Here is a 20,165-nt window from a genome sequence, read left to right on the forward strand (position 1 = left end):
TTCCATAAATACCCACCACTTGTGGAGGGGCGGCCGTGGGAGGCTGGTCCGTGCTGCAGCTTCCGCTGTGGCTCCCAGGAGCAGGAACGTTTGCAGCCGCTGGTAGTGGGGAGTTTGTGGGAAGTTTCTGTGCTGTAGAAAAATTGATTTCCTCAGTCTATTGCCTTGACTCGGCCCCTCCTCTGCTGCCCTTCCCTTCATGTGGGTTGGATGCAGATTTCCTCCTGCTGTTTGCCTTTCCGATGACGTGGGTTTGGGGATGTTCTTGCAGTAGCAGGAGTAGCAGAATCCCTACTCGATGGCAAGGAGCTTACTGCCCGGTTGAGTCTTTGGAGCATCTCAATCCTGAAAAAATTGCTGTGCGATTGTGTGTCACGTCTCCATCGCTGACCACGCGTATTGGAGTGACAGCGAGCCCCTAAACGGCCCGCGTTCTGCGGCTCAGCAGGGACGCAGAAAACTTGTAGCTGGAGCCTGTCTGTTGGGTTATGCCGACCGGCCTGGAGGATGCGACGGGCCTCTGCAACAGATTGATCTAGATCTTTTATTCAGGCCAATTTTAAATATATCAGGCAATAAAGTTTCCATAATGTCACTTCAGAGATCAAATAAGACCTCACTCTAAGGGATCTTTTTCTGCAATTCAACCTGTTTCTTTTTCTTTTTAGATGTATTTCCATTACACGCATCAGCATGCGCTTTTCCAGTGTAAGTGGAAGCGCGTTCCCTTTCCAATGTTTAGATTTTCCTAGCTTTTGATTAACAACCATCGATTCCCTACTGACATAACGTTAGTAGGTGGCAACTGGCAAATATAAAAACACGAGGATAAATACTCTATTATATTGAACACAATCATTTAAATTTACAATGAAAGCTGGTGTTTGGAAAACGTTGTTTCCTTTTAGTGGATCCCCATGCTGTACCTTAGAGCCTATTTTGGCTTTTTCCTCTTTCTGGAATGTTTTTAGATGTACCTTTTACCTGCTGTTTAACTCCATGAGGAAAAGAGGAATTCAGCTTTTTCTGTTTTTATCCCTATGTCACTTCACACTTTCGAGATGAAGCATTTCCACCCTCGGCCGGTGCTGTGGAGGGGAAACGCGGCCGCTGGGCTGGGAACAGGCGGCGGCTCCCGCCGGGGCGCCGGCACCTCCCGCAGCGCCGGGTCCGGGAGTTTTCCCCCATTTTCCTCCGTAACCCGTGAAACCGCAAAACCGCCGCTCTGACCGCGCGTCCTCCGGTGCCGGGCGCCGCCGGGAGGCTGCTGGCACACGGGGGGACGCGCCGGTCCCGCCCGGGGCGGTGCGGAGGGGCCGGTGCGGGTCGCGCCGGGGCGGTGAGGAGGGGCCGGGCCGGGACAGGCCCCGCCGCCGCATCCGGGTCCCGGCGCCGCCCGCCCGCGCTGCCCGCCCCGCGGAGCCGGCGCCGGGCGGAGCCGAGCGGACGGGCCGGGCCGCGCCGCGGGCAGGAAGATGGCGAACGTGCAGCTGGAGTTCCAGGCCAGCGCCGGCGAGGCGGACCCGCAGAGCCGCCCGCTGCTCGTCCTGGGCCAGCTCCACAACCTCCACCGCCTGCCCTGGGCCCAGCTGCGCGGCAAGCTGCAGCCGCGGGTCACCGAGGAGGTGAGGCCGGGCGGCGGCGGGAGCGCGGCGGCCCCGTGTCCCCGGACCCCCCAAGCCGGCGGCCCCGGCCCGTCACCGCCGGCCTGCGCGGCGGCGGCGGGCCCGCTGCCGGGGGGGGAGGCCCCCGCCCCCGGAACCCCCGGAACCCCCGGGCGGCCCTTAGCGGGGAAACGGGGGGAAGGCGCCGGTCCCCGCGGGGCTCGGGGCGTGGGGTCGGGCCGGCGGCAGTCCCTTCCCCGCCCGCGCCCGGCGGAAGGTGCGCCGCGCTCCGGAGGGGCGCGGGGACGTCGGTGATTAACGCAATTACCCAACGGCGCGGTCCCGGGCGGCCGAGCCCCGCGCGGGGCCGAGGGGGCGGCGCGGCCCCCCCGGCCTGGCCCGTTGGGGTGCGATGGGTGTCCCTGTGCCCCCGCGGCGCCGGGGGGGTCGCGACAGGCGTGGCGAGTCGCCAGGCGCTTGGCAGGTCTTTGCTGGACGCCCCGGTCTCTTATGATACTATTTAGCCGCCTTCTTGTTTGCTTGTTTTTAGTTAAATTGCTGTGTGAAACAGTAACTCGGGACTAGTAAATCAACCCGTCTATTTACGACGGGGAAAACTGCCTCAACTCGGAAAAGCTCCGAGGCAGCCTCTGCGCTGCGTGGCCTGCTTTTAAATTGTAATTCCTATGGCTTAAAAGAGATGCTTGTAACGGAAAGCACATTTGTGTTTTATGGTTAATAAACAGGTTCGTCGTATTTCCTGTTTCTTTTCTCTCTGGAGGTTATTGCATTTCAAAGTGTGTGCGCAATTTCTTTGTGTGCAGCACCTCAAACCCTGTAACTGAAGGGTGCCTGAGCAGTGGGGATGAGAGGGGAAGCGGCGTCTGACACAGTTCTTTGTCTTCAAATGCTCCTTTCCTCCCCAGGTGTGGCAGTCCGCGCTCGGCACGCTGAACCCCAACCCCACCGACAGCTGCCCGCTCTACCTGAATTACGCCACGGTGGCCGCCCTGCCCTCCCGGGTCAGCCGCCACAACAGCCCCTCTGCCGCCCAGTTCATCACCCGCCTGGTCAGGAACTGCCTCCCGGGAGGTGTCAACAGATGCATTGTGGTAAGTGCCTCTTTGAAAATGCTTCCAGTCAAATGTCTAGTCCAGTATTTTCTGGGCTTTTCAGGATTTTAGCTGTATCCAAGGAGACTGGAGGTGGGCAGGTTTTACCCATACAATTATACCATCACTTGTAAGTGGTTTAGCACTGTTGCGTAAACAAGACCTAACTGTAATAGCATATGCATGCTCAAGCAGTTGGAGGGAATTAAGGTTGGATACGTATGGAATGTCTTCAGCTAGGAACATCCATGCAAAGGGAACCAGCAGTGGCTTTTTGAGCTAGGATTTATGACATTAGCACGTGCTTTAGAAGATAGACGTAGCCTGTGTGCAGAGTGCTATGGCTATATTGCGTCACCCATTTAAGGTCTCTTGTTTGTCTTATTCAGTGAGTTTTAAAAGTCTTAATGTGAACTAATGTTCCAATGGGAGTCCTTTGCAGGACAAGCTTTTGTACTGCTTTGGTCATCTTCTGTATGAGCCTGTTGAATGTTTTATTTGTTTGTATGGCTTCTCCAGTTTAATTCCGATTTCTAGGTTTTTAGGGAAGACTCATGTAGTCAGTGTCAGTAACAAAATCTAATTATACTCTTCACTTGGAAAACTTATTTGCAAGAGTAATAACTCTACTTAATGTTTTTTCCTTATAGTTAACTTTGAAAATGTTTAGCTAAAACTGCTTTCCATTGGTAATTTCTGTAATGAACTTCAGAAAAATACTCTACATGTTAAAAAGCTTTTGGGTTAGTATTAGCCACATTCTCATATCATTTCTCTCTTTGTTTAATTTGTTTTGAACACATATTGATGGTTCCCATGCTTTTTTTTGGTCTTGATCTGTAGGCTAACCTGTGTTAATTGCACTAGTATAATTAAAGCAGTCCAGCTCCCTCATAAGGATGTGCTAATTCCCACACAGTCAAATCCAGCAGTGTAATTTATTTCCAGATGGGAAATGAACCGAACCAGTTGAGTGTGCTACTGTTCGTACTGCCGCTCCATCCATGCAAAGCACGGCGTATCAGTATGTCTTGATTCAGACAGCAGTTATTCCTCCCCATCCCCCCCTTTTTTTTTTCCCCCCTCTTCACCAACAGTGTACAGGTAACAGATCCTGTTAAATGTAGTCTTCCACATCCCTAATGTCTGACTTGTTTGTCTTCTGGCGGGGGTTTCAGATGGTCTGTGAGCGGTCTGAAGTCTTCGCTTCGGCTTGTGCGTTGGCCAGAGCTTTCCCCTTGTTCACACATCGCTCCAGTGCATCCAGACGCACAGAGAAGAAAACTGTAACGGTGGAGTTTTTCCTGGTTGGACAAAACAATGGACCAATAGAAGTGGCAACGCTTAAAGTAAGATTTTTATTTTTTTTCCTGTCATCGGTTTTTTCTGTTATTCTCTAAATATTTTTTTTCTTCAATTTCTTGCACGCACAAATACATCTCTCTCAGGCTACATATGGAATAGGTGGTGTATCTAAAGTAATAAATTCTCCTAGGTCAAAGTTCCTTGAAATTGATCGGCTCACAGCACCTGTGAGTAGAAATATTGAACATATTGCTGCAGCAAAGGCTGAAGATGTTATTCAGAATTTAGATTTCAGGGGCGGAGAACACCAAACGAATAGCACAAAGAAAATGTTTCCTTTCTCATGTTTATCATAGATTAAGTAGTGTATTTTTAGCTGTCAATATTACATTGCCTTTGGTGCTTGGGTAAAAGAAACTGAGAAGCCCAGGCAAAATCTGTATGTGGCTGTGCAGGTGAATATCACAGTGAAGTCACGAAAAGTTGCGTATTCTGGGATCCCATATGGCCTCTGCTGGTTCTGTCTGATGTACCTCTTGGCTGAGTTCTTCTAGCAGAACTGTAGCCAGAAACAAGACCCTAAGAAACGATACAGCTTGGAGATGAGTTGTACATAACGGTTAAATATGTCCAAGTTGTCTTTCGATAGCAGATAATCAAAGACGCTTTCCCTTGCACTATTTCAAAGAGGAAGCTCCGCATCAGGTAGCTGCTAGTACGCTGGGTCATTCCTCTTCAGGATCTAACCGAAGAGCCATCGCAGGGCTTGCAGCGAAGCTGTTAGGGAACTTCCTGGGCAGCGCTTCAGTACAGGTGGGCGCTCACTTAGCTGATCAGGCAGTCCGGTTGTACAACTACCTTAAAAGATTTTGGCAATGGGCAGTCAGTGAGGTTATACAAATCCCTTAAAATTTTTGGCAATGGATTTGACAAAGGATACAGTGTTGCTGCATCTGAAATCACAGAATTGCAGCTTTAGGGTTTCTTGGGTTTTTTTCTTTTCAGTATCTTTTCCTCCATAGGTTGTCCTTACTCTACGAACTGATTTGGCCACAGCAAATCATGCCAGACCAGTTTTCAGAAAAGTGTCAAAGACACGCGTGCTATGAGTACAGCTGTCCGTCACTCAATTTTCCCATGCCCCAAATCAGAAAAATCATAGCTGGTGTCAAAAACAGTTCCTTCAGATAGGTAGATTCCAAACCACTTGGGTTATTTATAACTAAAAACCAAGGCTGAAATTGTTTCTACCTCCGGTTCTTCCCCTTGATGTCAATGCCAAAACTATTACTGTCTTCCTCCAAGCTGAGTTTTCACCCCTTAAACTCAACCAGCAGCAGACAGCTGATGTAGAACAGGGAAGAGGCATGTGGTAGGATTTTTTTAGCTAAATCTCTCCCTCGGCATGTTGCTGTATTTTGCACTTTCTGCATTGTCAGGATATTTTATGGCGAGGACTAGCATGGACTGTCAGAGTTTCACAAGGCATTTATTAAAGGCTGGCATTATCCAGGTTCTCCAGCGTACCTGGGAAGCCAAACCCAGCACAGCACAGCTTATTTCTGTAAGTCAAATTGTTTCCCTCGGACTCGGCCTTTGGGTTAGAACACTTCCATTTACCTGCATGGCCCTAGTGGTGAATCACTCCAAACCTTGGCTCTTGAGGAGGTCCTTAGCCCTCTAGGGGAAGTAAAGCAATCAAAATAATTGCAGGGAATCAGGCACCCTGCCAAAGCAAGCCGAGGTTTGTGAGTCTGCTGGGATGCAGAATGTATAGAGTCCTTGGGCCAGTCTGGCCAAGCCAAACTGCAGATACCTCTGAAGGCACGGAGGACAATCCAACGCAGCGGATTCCTTTGAAACCCATCTTGGCTCACCCGTCTGCTGCGTGTGGTCTTCAGTGTAGTGTGGCTACGGGAAAGGTTGAACCAGGTTTCCTTCCACCCAGTCTTATAGTTTCAGGTTGTTGACTCACAGGAGTTAGCAGCTGAAGCTTAGTGTCTGGTGCCCTCGTTGTCCTTTTTGCCAGGAGGATCCTTCTTTAAGGAAGCAGCGTCAGCATGCTCGCTGTCGACCATTTTGATTCTCTGCACTCTTGATTAGATAAGATTTACTCAGTCCAGGGGAGGGTCAGTCCATTTTGCCACAGGAATGAGGAAGCAGATGTGTGCATGTTTTACACAATTATGAAATATTCCACATTCCCCATGGGCCTGCCATATAGAATGTCTTACGGTAGTGGTCTTTATTGTACTCAGCCACCCTGCCTGCTGTATGTAAACTGTGCGGTTTCCCATGTTGTAGAGTATGTAATCTCTGCAGGTTTCTGACCCGAGCAGTTGACAAGCTCGTTGTGACTTCCTGAATTGGCTTTCTCTTATCTTTCTTTCCTCCACCTCACATTGCCTTCTCGGTCTCCCTTTGATAGTGGAGAAGGTTGCTGATTTTTGCAATATCAATTCGCTGTGGGAAGGAATACAGTTGCTTAGAAATTAGAGCACAGGGAAAAATAACTTGAGCTCAACACATACAAATGGCTACAATAATGGCTAGCTTGGCTGACATTATTTAATGCTGTACAACTGCCAGTTGCAGTTGAGTGTTAATGTGCTCCAGAGGAACCACACGTCTGGTGTAGGCTGCTCAGGACTGAATGCAAAGCTGTGCAGAAACCAGCAAAACCAAGGGCAGTTCTCAGGTATCCTCACTTCTTTCCATAGTGTCTGGCAAGTGCCACAGAAGGAGTCAGGCTGGCTGCTCGAATTGTGGACACCCCCTGCAACGAGATGAACACGGATAACTTCCTGGAGGTAGGTAACACACCCGCTGAGTAAGAGTTACTAATTGTAAGTCTAGACTACAGTAATCAAGAACTAGTGTTGCTATCTCTTAGAAAAACTTGTACGTCAGCAGTGGGAAGCACGTCAAAGAACATGTCCAAGGATGCTGAGGCTATTTCTTTGGCCTTAAATATTTTGTAGGACTTTGCTAAGTTGGAAGGAGGCAGAGTGTACAGCTTGGGGTAAGGGACTGGGAGTCAGAAGACATGAGTTCTTGATTTGGTTGTGACGCTGGCTTCTTGCCAGCGCTGGTGTTTCTTAAGCCTGATGGTGATAAGAGTTTCTGAAATTATGGGAGGGAGGTTGAAATGTTTCCAAATGAGTTTTATCATGAAGATCTGGCAAGCTGTTGAGAACGAAAGTATTCCTGCCCTATTGCTTCATGATCCAATAGAGTGAATACCTGGCCTTTACCTCGGAAGATTTCTTTTATTGGCTGAGCTTAAAGGTCAGATTTGTATTTCATTACACAGTAAGCCAAGGATGTCTCAGTGGAGTTAGGCCATTGGAAAATGAGCCCCACTCCCAAAATTGTCAATGTTTGTATGTGTATGCATGCAAAAATCACACAGAACCCTTAAGTGGGTACCCATATGTGTGGAAAGACACAAATGTGTCCTGATGACTGACTGACAATGTCCTTTTTCTTTTAATGATTAAGGAAATCAAAAAAGTTGGCAAGGATCTTGGGATCACTCCTACCATTATTCGAGATGAGGAGCTGAAAGAGAGAGGCTTTGGAGGTATATCTTGTTGAAAATTCAGCATTTTTCCTAGCAGTTAATTGGAATGTTTTGCCATCTCAATTGTCATGTTTTATTTGCACATTTTTGAACCAGTTTTATTGCCCGTAGTATCACAAGATGTGTTTACAGAAAATAGCTACAGATTGCTCCCCACAGTCTTTCTTCCCCACAAGTGGTCTGATTCCCTGTTTTCCAGGTATCTACGGAGTTGGCAAGGCAGCTCTGCATCCTCCAGCCCTAGCAGTTCTCAGTCACACTCCCGATGGTGCTACTCAGACCATTGCGTGGGTGGGCAAAGGTATCGTGTATGACACCGGGGGACTCAGCATTAAGGGAAAGGTACACAAACATTGTTCTGCTGCTGCCTTTGCTTATGTGTTGTTTTCTGATGGAAGTAACTCAGTTAGTGTCTGTAGGAAACCAAAGTATATTTATGTGAGTAAACACTTGATCTGCTGTCACCTGTATGGACACAAGCTGTCAGGGGAGAAGACCAAATAGGATTCAAGGAGCATTTTGCAGAGCAATTAAATAGCTACCTGGTGTTTTGCCCTTTAAGTAGTGCCCACTGCTAAGTGAAAGCTAGAAGTAAAGTTGTTTAATTACTGATTTTGGAGATAGATCCAAAACCCATTTGAGTTGGCCTCAGTGTGAATCTTGTAAACAACCTTTTTCTTTTTTCTTTTCTAACAAGTTAGCAGCAGAGGTTTAGTATTTTCCAGTTCTAAGGCAACATCCACCAATAAGCAGATGCACATGTTCTGTGTTTCTGTTATGGCTGAGCACTGTCAAGACCAGAGTTACAGAAGCATCAGAAATACTAGTTTTAGCAGGCGTTACTCTTAAATTCTCTTTTAAAGAAAAAAAACAATTCTATGGTTCTGTTTAAACAGACTACTATGCCTGGAATGAAACGAGACTGTGGTGGAGCAGCTGCTATTTTGGGTGCCTTCAAAGCCACTGTAAAGCAAGTAAGTAAAATGTGTTAATTGATATCATGTATCTCAGCATTGCCAAGGAGCAGTCTGGCTTTTGGATATATTCCCAGATGTGGGGGCCAGTCTAATCCTGAAGTCCTGACCTGACACTGCTGTTCGTGATCTTGAGCCGCTCTGCTCTTTCTGCTATTTCAAGAAAATATTTCAAATCTTTACCGGGATCTTGAGAATTATGAGAAACTTCTTGAGTGCTAATTTTTTTAAAGAGTCTTTCTTGAATTTCAGGGTTTGCTGACTGAGTGGTTTCTAGCTCCTTGAATCAATTTGTACTTGAGTTATCCAGTGCTGATTTTGTTTAAGCCGTAGGATTTCGGGCAGCTGTCGTCCCCTTAGCAAAGAAGGGGATGAGTCTGGGATATGAAGTCTGTCCAAATCCTGTGCCAGCTCTAATATTAACTGCTGGGGAAGTGGCAGCTCTGGTCTCGTCAGGAGCTGCTTATTGGTTTGCTCCTGTGGTCAGAAAGTCGTAGGGGAGCTGGGAAGAAGCCTGGTACTGAAATACGAAGAATTAAAAACATGCATCTTGTGCTTTAACAGTATGAACTGGGGAAAAGAAGTGGCCGCTGCCAATAAAACTCTGCCCTCTCCACAAATCCAATGACTGAGTCTTGCTGACAGAGCAGCTATTGCCTCCAAGGAGTATCCAAAGTTCAAAGAACATTTACTGCTGCAGATTAATGCATAGATCTGATGGAAGCTTTGTCCAGGGGATGATCAGTGCCAAACTCCCATTTCTCAACAGTTTAGCTCTGTGCCTTGGCCCTAGCAGCAAGTTTGATGTGGAAAGATTGTAAACTTCACAGTTATCTGCAGGGACTTAAAATTGAAAACAGATTTGTGAGCTGCATCTTAGGCAAAACGGCTAGCTTTCTGTAACTGAGTCCTTCAGAACGTTAGATCACGCGTTTGCAAGGGGCAAGAGCTACAACTTACACAGTGCTTTGGGAGGGTCTGGGAAAGCCACAGAAGCGGTACGTTCTGTTGGTGACTCAGTCCTTGTTTCCAAAGTAGTTTTATGTGTAATTATCTGCACCAAGAGAGGTTGCATTCCAGTCACAGTAGGTGTGAGCGTAAGTGACCTGTCATTTCACGTGCAATTATTGAAACAATGAATAAACTGGCCATGATGTGTTTAGACAAACTGAGCCTGAAGAAGCTGTCATACCTCACAAGAAATCTGTGCCTTTATGTGTAAAAGCAAAAGAATGATGTCACTGCTTAATTTTACAACCTCACGTAAGACCTGTTAATGAAATCCCTGCAGAAAACGTATTCAGATAGGCAGTGGAAAGAATTTGTTGTAGTTACTGTTTCAAGACTTTTTTTTTTTTTAAATGCTCTTAAGAATAATACAAAGCGGTAAGAGATTTAAATTAGCTATGCTTTGTCACAGAGACTGAAGTTGGAGACGTGTGTCGGAAAGCTCAGTGGGAAGAGGGGCAGAGGTTATTATCCATCTTCAGAAAATATCTGCCTACTTGCTGTTCGACAGTTTTACAACATGATTTAAAAAGGCTCTGAATAGCAAAATTAAGCAAGTGATTTTTCCTAGAAAGATGCATTTCATCCATTGTGAGCTTTCCAACACAAGGGAGAAGAGAAAAACATTCTCTTAAATTTTTGAAATCCTTCTTCATCCTGCATGTTAACAGGGTGAATCCTGATTTTTGAAGACCTACAAACAGAATGAGAGTCAGGAAGAGGCAAATGATGCTGGAAGCGGGTTTTCACTTTTTGACGGTACATTAACCACATCTCCCACTCGGAGAGGAAAGTTCGGTGCAGTCCAGTGAGAGATTGTGAATAGAGTGGGGGTTTTGCTGCACAGACCGTTTTGGAAGAGCAAAGGGCCACAGATGGAAGGTTATCTCTTCGACAATGCCGTTTGCCCACTGGCTGGACTCGGAACTGCAAGGTTACTTTATGGCTTCTAGATGCTGCCAATTATTTTGAAAGGTTTTGATTGATGCATTTGCTCTTTAGACCTCAGAACTTGAGCTGATTCAGCAAGTCCATCTTTCTTCAGCTATGGACTTCTATCAAAAGATCAACAGTAAAACTGACCCTGGTTTCCCTAGGAATTTGGTATTTTAAGCTAGCTATGCCTGTTGAGGAGGAACTATGTTTCTCTTTGTTAAATGCAGCTGTCTCCCTTTCTTTTCCTAGCATCCCTCCACACAATACAGCTGTTATATAAATAACAAAATCATCATACATTTTAAAATATCGTCCATAACCATAAAAGCACTTGATTTTAACCAAAGTAAACAAGAATGGGCTATGCCAGAAGAGAGGAGGCTAAGGAGAAAAAAGGAGTTTGGGAATGCTGTGTGTCTCCCAGAAGGAATGGTACATTAAAAAAACCCAACAAACACCCACCCCACCCTCCCCGCCAAAAAAACCCAGATCAAATTCATCTTAGCCGTGGATATTTTTGGTTTTACGTGGAAAGAGAGAGGATAGATCCTGGTGGTGGGTGTCTGACCGGTGGCGCAGGTTGGGTGCTGAAGGGCAGTGAGCTGTGTATTGGCACTGAGGCACGGAGTACTGCCACGTGCCGGGATTGCCGCGATCAAAGTTACTTTCCAACAAAATTCTCAGAGAGGGAATCTGTTCGCTTGGGGTTGTTTTTTTATGGAAAGCATACAGTGCTCAAATGGCTGCACATTAGCATTTATTATTTCCAACATTTTCCACTGTTACTGTAGGCTCTCCCCCGGTGTGGCAGAGATGATGGGAAGGAGCTCGGGTTCTCAAATGGCCCCAGTTGTATTTTTGTTGTTATTGGAGACTAAATAAAAGCGGTGGAAAATACAGGGTTTGGAAAATAATCCCAAGCATCCTGACTGGCTGTGTAATGTCCTCTCACAAGCCTTTGTAATTGTCACGTCAAAAGCATCTGTTGCTCGGATCTTTCCTTTGTGGGTACGAAAGGTGGAGGAGTTACACAGTCCGGACGTGTTGGTTGTGATCTCTGTTGTGAGTCAATGTTAGAGGTGTATTACAGTTAGATAAGTGAAGCGTTGCGTCTTCGGAGATGTATTCTGCTGATTTCCGTACAGGGGTACTGTAGTTTAGTGCCTGAGGGTTTGGTTTTGGTGAGCCTGGCCGTTTCCTGGTGAGCTCAGTGGACTTCGGCGTTGTGCTTGTGAAGCTCTTGCTGGAGCCGGCTGTAAGGAGCTGGGCGTGCTCTTCCCAGGGAGTCCGCTTGGACTAAACATAACCCCCTCCAGCTGCTTCTGCACACTGCGTTTAAATTATTCAAAAGATGTTTTAATTCGCGTCTCTTGCCATTGAGAGGAGATTGTACTGATCACTGCTTAATTGACAAGGGCTTTCTAGATCCCTTCCCCATTTGTCTGTTACGTGCATATAGGCTTTTACTCAATCTACAGTGAGAGCTCTAAAATCGGTGTTAGATGTCACCTCCTCATCCGCTTTCTATAGCTCTTGGCCTCAGCTTCAAGATACAAGGCATTACTCTCAGATTTCCCATGTAATTAGCGGCATTGCTGTCAAGAAGTTGTAATTCCTCATTGATTTCAGTCCCAATAAATTAGCTTGATGTGACTCAAACCCCGTTTCTCTCCTGTTGTTGTTCCAGGGTTTTAAAGACAATCTTCATGCTGTTTTTTGTTTGGCCGAGAATGCAGTTGGACCACGTGCAACGAGACCTGACGACATTCATGTTCTTTACTCTGGAAAGTAAGATTGTATCCGTCCTTTTCACAGAAACATTGAGAGGAGGCATCATCTTTGGTTCTGTTAATCTGAGTACCATGCGGATTGTGAACCTGTCCCTCATCAGCTTCCCTAAATATTGATAATAGTGTTTCAGACAGCCATAGTGGTGATTTTTAAGTGTGCTTAGAGTTTCCTGTTGGGTATATAAATACACGTCAAAATACATATCATGTCATGAGCTGAAGTTTCCTTAAAGCACTCGGGTTTAGGTGTTTTTTCCGGTACAGCCAGTTTTCTGTGTCCATCTGTATTGTCTCAGCTGTAGAGGTAGGCTACCACTGTATAAGAATGTCCTCTTGTTTTAAGCAGAGTATGATACCTCTTTGTATGGCAGTCGTTTGTAAAATCCCAGCTTGATGGGATTATATGTATAATGCTAGGCATTATACAGACCCAACAGGAAGACCCAGCCACGAGGACAGCGCTGCTGTAACCCTTGTCCACGTGTGCTCTCTCTGGATGCTGGCAGCTGGGGCATAAGCAGCCGTGCAGACCTGGGGAGTCAAATAAGAAAGCACATTAGGTTTGAGTCTGCTTTCTCATCCCGTGTCCTAGTCCAGAGGGATGAGTCTCAACTTCCAGCCTGAAGCACCGTTGTATTAAATGCCCTCTCTTCTTCCTAGAACTGTGGAAATCAATAACACTGATGCAGAAGGTAGACTGATACTGGCTGATGGAGTAGCTTATGCATGCAAAGATCTTGGAGCTGATATCATTCTTGACATGGCCACTCTTACTGGAGCTCAGGTACTGATTCAGAACTGCTAGTGCATGGGGGTGCGTTGCTCTTCTGCCTGTACGTTATACGCTTCTTTGCCTCTGTCCCGCTGCTCTTCAGGGAGAGTAGATACCGTGAACTGTTGTGCTTGACGGTGGCTTCCCCAACTTGTGCAAGAGAAAGCTGCCAACAGCAGCAACCCCAGTAAATTCTGATCTTCTGTGCATGTGGCTTGTGCCATTAATGCGTTACATTTATAACTGCATTACTCAAGCAGACTTTTTTGTTCTTCATGCAACTTTTTTGCTTTTGCATACGTGGAGAAAAAAATGGTATTCTTCTGATGACACCAGCAGCTAATGTAAGCGATCCAGTCCTCAATGTTTGCAAATCAGCAGCTTTGTAGTTAGCAGAGCTGATTCGATGATAGTGATCAGGAATTTTCTTGTCCATAAAATAGCTTAAATTGTAAGTCACATGCAGAATGATATGAGGATAGAAATTTAATGCTATTATTTTTTGATATATATTCCTGTTTTATAGAAGGTTATATTTGGGGGCTGACCTCTTCTCCCTGGTGACAAGTGATAGGACGAGGGGAAACGGGTTCAAGTTACGTCAGGGGAGGTTTAGATTGGATATTAGGAAACATTTTTTCACTGAAAGGGTTATTAAACATTGGAATAGGCTGCCCAGGGAGGTGGTGGATTCACCATCCCTGGAGGTGTTTAAAAAAAGAGTAGATGGGGCACTTAGGGACATGGTTTAGAAGTGGTTTTTGTCAGGGAAGGTTAATGGTTGGGCTCGATGATCTTAAAGGTCCCTTCCAACCTCAACAATTCTATGATTCTATGATTCTATATTGGTGAGCAGTGATTCTTGTTTAATTTTCTGGAAAGTGAGTTGGTCTTCATATCTGGAGGAGGAATGGTGGCAAATTTTAGAATGTGAATGTTGCATATACGTTGGCGTAAACATCAGTCCTGTGGAAGTTTCCCGTCAGTGTCCGACTGGAAAGCTGGTGTGATGGTGGCTGCTGGGTTTTGTATATTTGGAAGGAAGCAACCTGTCCAATGAACGAGGATATAACATTCAGGCTGCTTGTGTGATTGACACACATTGCTGGGGTATCTGCTCTTTGTGTGTATGAGATGTTTCATTTATAATTCATTGCTGATTTAATTTTATTTCTAAGGATAAATAATTGTAAAGTGATACCGTTTGCTTGCTCAGTAACTATAAAGAACTATTTTTGTGGGACGGTGGTTTGAGTAGGTCAGACAGATGCAGACTATTTCACTGCAGAATGGATTTTCAGAGATTTATTTAAAAGATTCCGCAGTAGCTACAGTGTCTTTGTCTGCACTTGTAACGCTACCTTCTTGTGGAGTAGTTTTGAGACATTGTTTTTTCGTGGTGGATTTGTTAGATGGAAAGCAGCTGTTAATGCTGAGAGGGAGTAGTACAGAATTATCCTCCCAGCACAGTTAAGGTGAATCCTTCCTGACTTTGTCTTACTTCTCACTAGGGAATTGCTACGGGGAAGTATCATGCTGCTGTCCTCACCAACAACGAAGAGTGGGAAAAGGCCTGTGTGAGAGCTGGCAGGAACTGTGGGGACTTGGTCCATCCTCTGGTGTATTGTCCCGAGCTCCACTTCAGTGAATTTACCTCTGCTGTAGCTGATATGAAGAACTCTGTGGCAGTAAGATTTATTTTTTTTGTTAAATTTCATTTATGACATAAAAATGTCTGTTTTCTAGATAATGTGCTGGCGTGTTGATAGCCGGCTGAAAGCTCTTCACAAGGGCTGTAATCTTTTAGAAATGGGCCGTGTAATTATGGACTTCAAGGTCTCTTAGCTGGGGATTTTGCAGGCTCTATGTGACTATACTGATATTTAGTGTCAGTTTTAGACAGGGTATTCTGCTGCAAAGGTATCTTTGGGCTGCTTGCCTTTTAAGCACGGCCCTAAGATGAATGCTAAATTCCTGGACGGAGACTGTTTAAGAAGTAAAGACCAGTATTCCTCAGATCACGTATAACCAACAGAGACAGTAACTGGGGATGCAGAAACCAGAAAATTGAGGACGGGGCCCTGGGGATTCCTGCCGCCGCTTTTGGTGCGTTTGAGAGTTACAACACGCACTAAGTGCCAAAATGACTGCAGGAAGGAGCTGTGCAGGATAGGAACTGAGCAGGGCCAGACTGCTACCAGGGATTAAGTCAAAGGATTTACAGTGTAGTTGGTTAACAAAGATGTGTGGTTTAGGGCCGTTCGTTAAGCTTTGAACTAGATTTGCACTGCTGTCTCTTCTGTAGACAAGAATAAAACATTGGCATTTTCCTTTCCTGCAAGACCAACTGTATTTTTATTGTTTCTGCAGGACCGAGACAATACTCCAAGCTCCTGTGCTGGGCTCTTCATTGCTTCTCACATTGGCTTTGACTGGCCCGGAGTCTGGGTGCATATAGACATTGCTGCGCCTGTTCACGCAGTGAGTATGTTCGTACGGCTTCTGGCACTGCCCTGGGCGAGGAAGCTGCGTAAAGCAAGCTGCTTGTGCCTGCCGATACTCTGATTTCTGTGCCATTGAATTCAAAGCAAGAGAAGTAGGTGGAGAAGAGTTCTTTTGAAAAGCATTGGCTCTTCGTCTGCGTTGGGAATTTCTTTGTTTATGGCCCTTCATCTGTTCATATTTTTCATTTTGGTTTTAAAATATTCTGTCACTTTAATCAGCAACATCTTTATCACTGTAAACTTTGACAGTTTGCCTGTTTTCAGTTCATGGCAATAATCCTGGCCTTCCATTTTCACCCACGTTGTTCTAAGATGATTGACCTGCAGCAGAGAAAACGTTTGTTTCCTCTTGGGGGTTTCCCCTCCTCCCTTTTTGGAACTTGTGTATATTCTTCTTCCCTAAAAACCAAGCCAGTTTACTCCCCCCGCCTCCTGTTTTTTTAAACCCAATTTACTCAGCTCATACTCCACATCCATGCTTGTGCTGGATGGAACATTCCCTGCCCTGAGCAATGCTCGGGTAAATCCACCCTCGAGTCGGCGTGAGCTCTGTTCTCATGTGGATCGACCGATGCGTTGGTTTAATCCGTCCCGGATTCCCATGGCGGTGAGGATATAGAGGCATGAGCTGAGCAGACCTGTCCAGGGACCCCAAGTATTCGCTGTGGCTGTGCGCTATCACTGCTCTTGTTGAGTGAGTAAGGAAATTAAACTAGATTCAGATTCTATAATCTGAAATGTGAATTGTTCTTTTTTTTTTTTTTCCCCCTAGGGTGAACGAGCTACTGGCTATGGCGTGGCTTTGTTGCTGTCCCTGTTTGGAGGGGCATCTGAAGACCCTTTGCTAAACATGGTGTCCCCTCTAGGCTGCAATGGAGACTCTCCCACCGAAGACATGGAGAGGGACTCCAAAAGGCGGCGCCTGGTTTAACGCCCCCAGCCCTACGTGACGGGGTGCGTGGGTTACCTCACTTTGCACTGGTTCGTTCTCAAGCAATGAAAATGTCACACATTAGAAATTGCCATTTTTTTTTTACTATCATGATAAGATTTATTACTTGTTTCTGATAAAAACAGCCTGATTTCTTTGTTTTTTTTAAATTATTGGTGCAGACAGTTGCTGAACAATATCAGTGGTGCAGAGTCCAAGCTCAACAAACTGTATCAGGAAGAGGGCGCATCCTCCTCTGAGCTCCTCACAAACCCTAACTAAGTGCATTGACGCATGAGAAGCTCTCTCAGTCTGAAGAAGCAACTGCAGCTATTGCTTACAAAGCCTTCTGAATTACCTGTTATATGTGAGGTTTTATCTGACATTTCTGTGGGCCCCACTACATCTCAGAACACAGGACGAGGGGAAAAAAAAAAAACAACAAAGACAAACCTCTGTAGACTTGGCTTATTCAGTGACAATTTAGCTTAGCAGCAAAGGAGATGTAATGAGAAAAGGCCTATAGTTTTAATAAGGTGCTGTTTCCGCATGTTTAATGTTTTTCTGACCAGTAAAATGAGCGAGAGTCATCCAGAACATATCCGTACGTAAATCTTTCACATACAAATTGCAGAATGTATTCATGTTAAATGAGGAAAAAAATAGAGGGACTGTGATTGAGTAAAATCGGTTTACAAAGCTGAGTGGCTTCTTGCCACTTAATAAATTTATTATTATTAAAGCAGCTTACATATCCCCTGTGGCGTTTCATGGCGTTATTTCCATTCCTGAGAACACTGAGTGCTCCAAAAGCTTGTGCGCGACATCGTTGCTCTGTTCGGATTCCTCTTGCCAGCACTCGCCCATCTGAAGCAGAGCTCAGAGAGTAACGCTCGTGCTGAGCGGTGCGGGGGGTTCCCAACAGCTTGCGCTGATTCACTCCGTTTGGCTGGTTGGGCAGCAGTGGGGGATGCGTAGCGTTCGTTTCTGCATAAGTCGGTCCCAAGGAGCTGGGACAAGCTCTGGCTGGGCTGGGGCACGGGCGGGGAGCGACTTGCCCCGTGTGTCACATCAGCAGCGCTGGGATCGGAGTCGGCAGCGGTTCACGGGTGCTGGTCCCTGCCCGCTGCTCGGAGTGTCAGCCTTTGGAAGCGTTCCTTGGCTCAGCCGGAGCACCGATGGTGAAGAATCCCACCCGGCACACGCTCTTGACTGCTTCACAGATAAAGTCAAGCGGAGCTGTGATGAATTGCACCTTTCCCTGTGCCGGAGGTGATCGGCAGAGAGCCGTGCTGGGTTTTAGGTGGCGTTCCAACAGTGAGGTACACATCTGGTTTAGGCATGAGTCGCTTTGATTAAAGACTTCACAGAAAGGTGAATGCAGAAGGGAGAAGAAACAACATTTTTCATTCTGGTTTTGTGGCAACATTTGATTCTTGGGCAGAATGTTACTACTTTTTTGTTGTTGTTGTTATTAAAAAGCAGAACTTCATTACTTCCTATATTTGCTTCTCCCTTGCTGTTTCGGTTCCCTGGTCCACTTGATCGTAGTTTTAGGAGAGTTACATATACGTAAATGAGTTCTGCCTCTGGCCATTCTAGACAGTCACTCTGGAGCGCTACCTGGTGCCAGAAACCGTTGCGGGAAACGTGTAGATGAGGAGTTATTTTCATTACTGACTCACTCCGACCACGGAAGCTAGTGGCAGAATGTTCTAACTTCACTGCTCTGAAATCAGGTCTTCAATCTCCATCCTGTAGAAACACTCTTCAAATTAATTCTAATTTTGAAATAATTCTGCTGGATTTCATTTGGAAGGCACTTTACAAAGCCATCTTTAACAAGAAATATCTAATATTAAAGAAATATAATACGAAATACCTGAAAAGCAAATGGGATAAATATTTAGGAAATAAAAAACTGAAAACTGGCCTAAATTTGCTTAACCAGAGTAAAAGAAATCAACCCAACAGTGAATAGTAAAAAGGTCTGATGCATCCTCTATTTCAAAATACAAAAAAAAAAAAATTAAGGCTTTTTTTTTTTCCCATTCCATAAAAAAATCCCTTTCTATTCCTGATGTACGTTATTGTTTCCTTCCGTTTGGACAAGAGGTCTGTTCTCTGGAGCAGACGCTTGGGACCTCCACAAGACAGTGCTTTGTGAGCTGCATTCACCGAATAAATGATTCTCTTCTGGGTTCCACAGAGTTCGCGCTGGGATCCCTCCCGTTAAGGCCACGGTGTTTCTTCACCCCCTAATGAGTAGAATTTTAGTTCCCCCAAGACCCGTTTCCACCCCCTGGGTTTACCTGCCCTTCAGGCACTGGCAGTTTCAGCTTCTGCTGCCGCAGCCGCCCTGAGGCACTTGGTGTGAGACCCGGAGCTGGTCTGGGGAAGGGCAGACCCCAAACTGCCTCCGAAGCAGCAGATGCTCAGTGTCAGAAATTAACATGAGGGATAATTACCGAAGAGGAATAAGGCAGTGTCAAGCAGCGCAGCTGGAATCTGGTCTGTGCAGCTGGCGAGAGCAGATGGCAGGAGGTTTCCGATGTTCCCGCTGCGGCTGCCCCCGCCGAGCAGCCCACAGTTACTGAGGGTTTGGCTTTAGAGTCCCTTCTGGGGGACAAACCAGCAGGTATTTGTGGGAAATGGTTCCAGACACCAGCGGCTGACCTCAGGGGATTTATGTGGCTACACCAGGTATATTCTGGCACCATTTAAGCAACTTTAAATAGAAACACTCCGAGGCTGGGCCGTGGGCACCTGCAGAGTTTTGTGAAATCTGCCGGGTCCTGGTCCTCCACGCTGCCGGGTCCCCTGACCAAATGCTCGAAGATAACTCTGAAAGAGGGAGATTTAGATGAGATATTGAGAAGAAATCCTTTGCTGTGAGGGGGGTGAGCCCCTGGCCCAGGGTGCCCAGAGAAGCTGGGGCTGCCCCATCCCTGGAGGGGTTCAAGGCCAGGTTGGACGGGGCTTGGAGCAACCTGGGCTGGTGGGAGGTGTCCCTGCCCAGGGCAGGTGCCTCTCTGGGTTATTTTGTAGGAATTAGAGCTTAAATTACTACAGCTGTGGCCCCAGCACTTTTATGAGGAGGTTGACAATTAAGCACAAGCTAACGCACTGCCCCAGGAGATCTCCTCCTTCTCCTCTCCTTCCTGGATCTTGCTGTTCCCTGAGGATGCCCGGTGGGAGCTGGCACAGGCAGCAGGTGAGTTCGCGATGGCCACCCTCTTTGGGGGCTGGTGGTCCACAGTAGGCCGGGCTGCTCTTTGTCTTGGTGACAACCGTGTCCTCTGGCAGGGGTTTGCTGTGGGCTGTATGGCGGACTTGGGATGGCAGGACAAGGGTGATCTGCTGGCTTCCTCGTTAGAGCAAAGAGGAGTCGGTGGTTTATGGACTGTCTGAGGCCAACACGCTCGCTCAGGGAAAAACCTGTCTGTGATGTTTTCAACTTGTAAACCCTACCGCAGGAAAGGCCTTTGCTGAGTTTGCTGCATTTTGCCTGGAGCAAATCAAGCCAGCGGCGTGTTTTACCGTACTTTGGGCCTACCAAATGCTGTCTGAGCTGGGGACTGGCGACAGACACATCGCCAGAGTTTTACCGAGGGCTCATTCCCTCGAGGAAAGATGGGCTTGGGCG

The 20,165-nt window shown here is 46.5% G+C and overlaps 1 protein-coding gene across 1 annotated transcript; it reads left to right on the forward strand.

Annotated features, from left to right (window-relative positions):
• Positions 1-1,406: 1,406 nt before the first annotated feature.
• NPEPL1 (aminopeptidase like 1) lies at positions 1,407-17,276 on the forward strand. Its single transcript, XM_054218684.1, has 12 exons — positions 1,407-1,625; positions 2,531-2,716; positions 3,895-4,065; positions 6,742-6,831; positions 7,523-7,604; positions 7,804-7,946; positions 8,501-8,578; positions 12,210-12,310; positions 12,973-13,096; positions 14,596-14,772; positions 15,455-15,565; positions 16,361-17,276. The coding sequence occupies exons 1-12, from the start codon at positions 1,476-1,478 to the stop codon at positions 16,517-16,519; spliced, it is 1,572 nt and encodes a 523-aa protein (XP_054074659.1). The 5' UTR covers positions 1,407-1,475; the 3' UTR covers positions 16,520-17,276.
• The last annotated feature ends 2,889 nt before the right edge of the window (positions 17,277-20,165 follow it).

The sequence above is a fragment of the Rissa tridactyla genome, chromosome 12, assembly GCF_028500815.1.
Source record: "Rissa tridactyla isolate bRisTri1 chromosome 12, bRisTri1.patW.cur.20221130, whole genome shotgun sequence".
NCBI classification, from domain to species: Eukaryota; Metazoa; Chordata; class Aves; order Charadriiformes; family Laridae; genus Rissa; species Rissa tridactyla.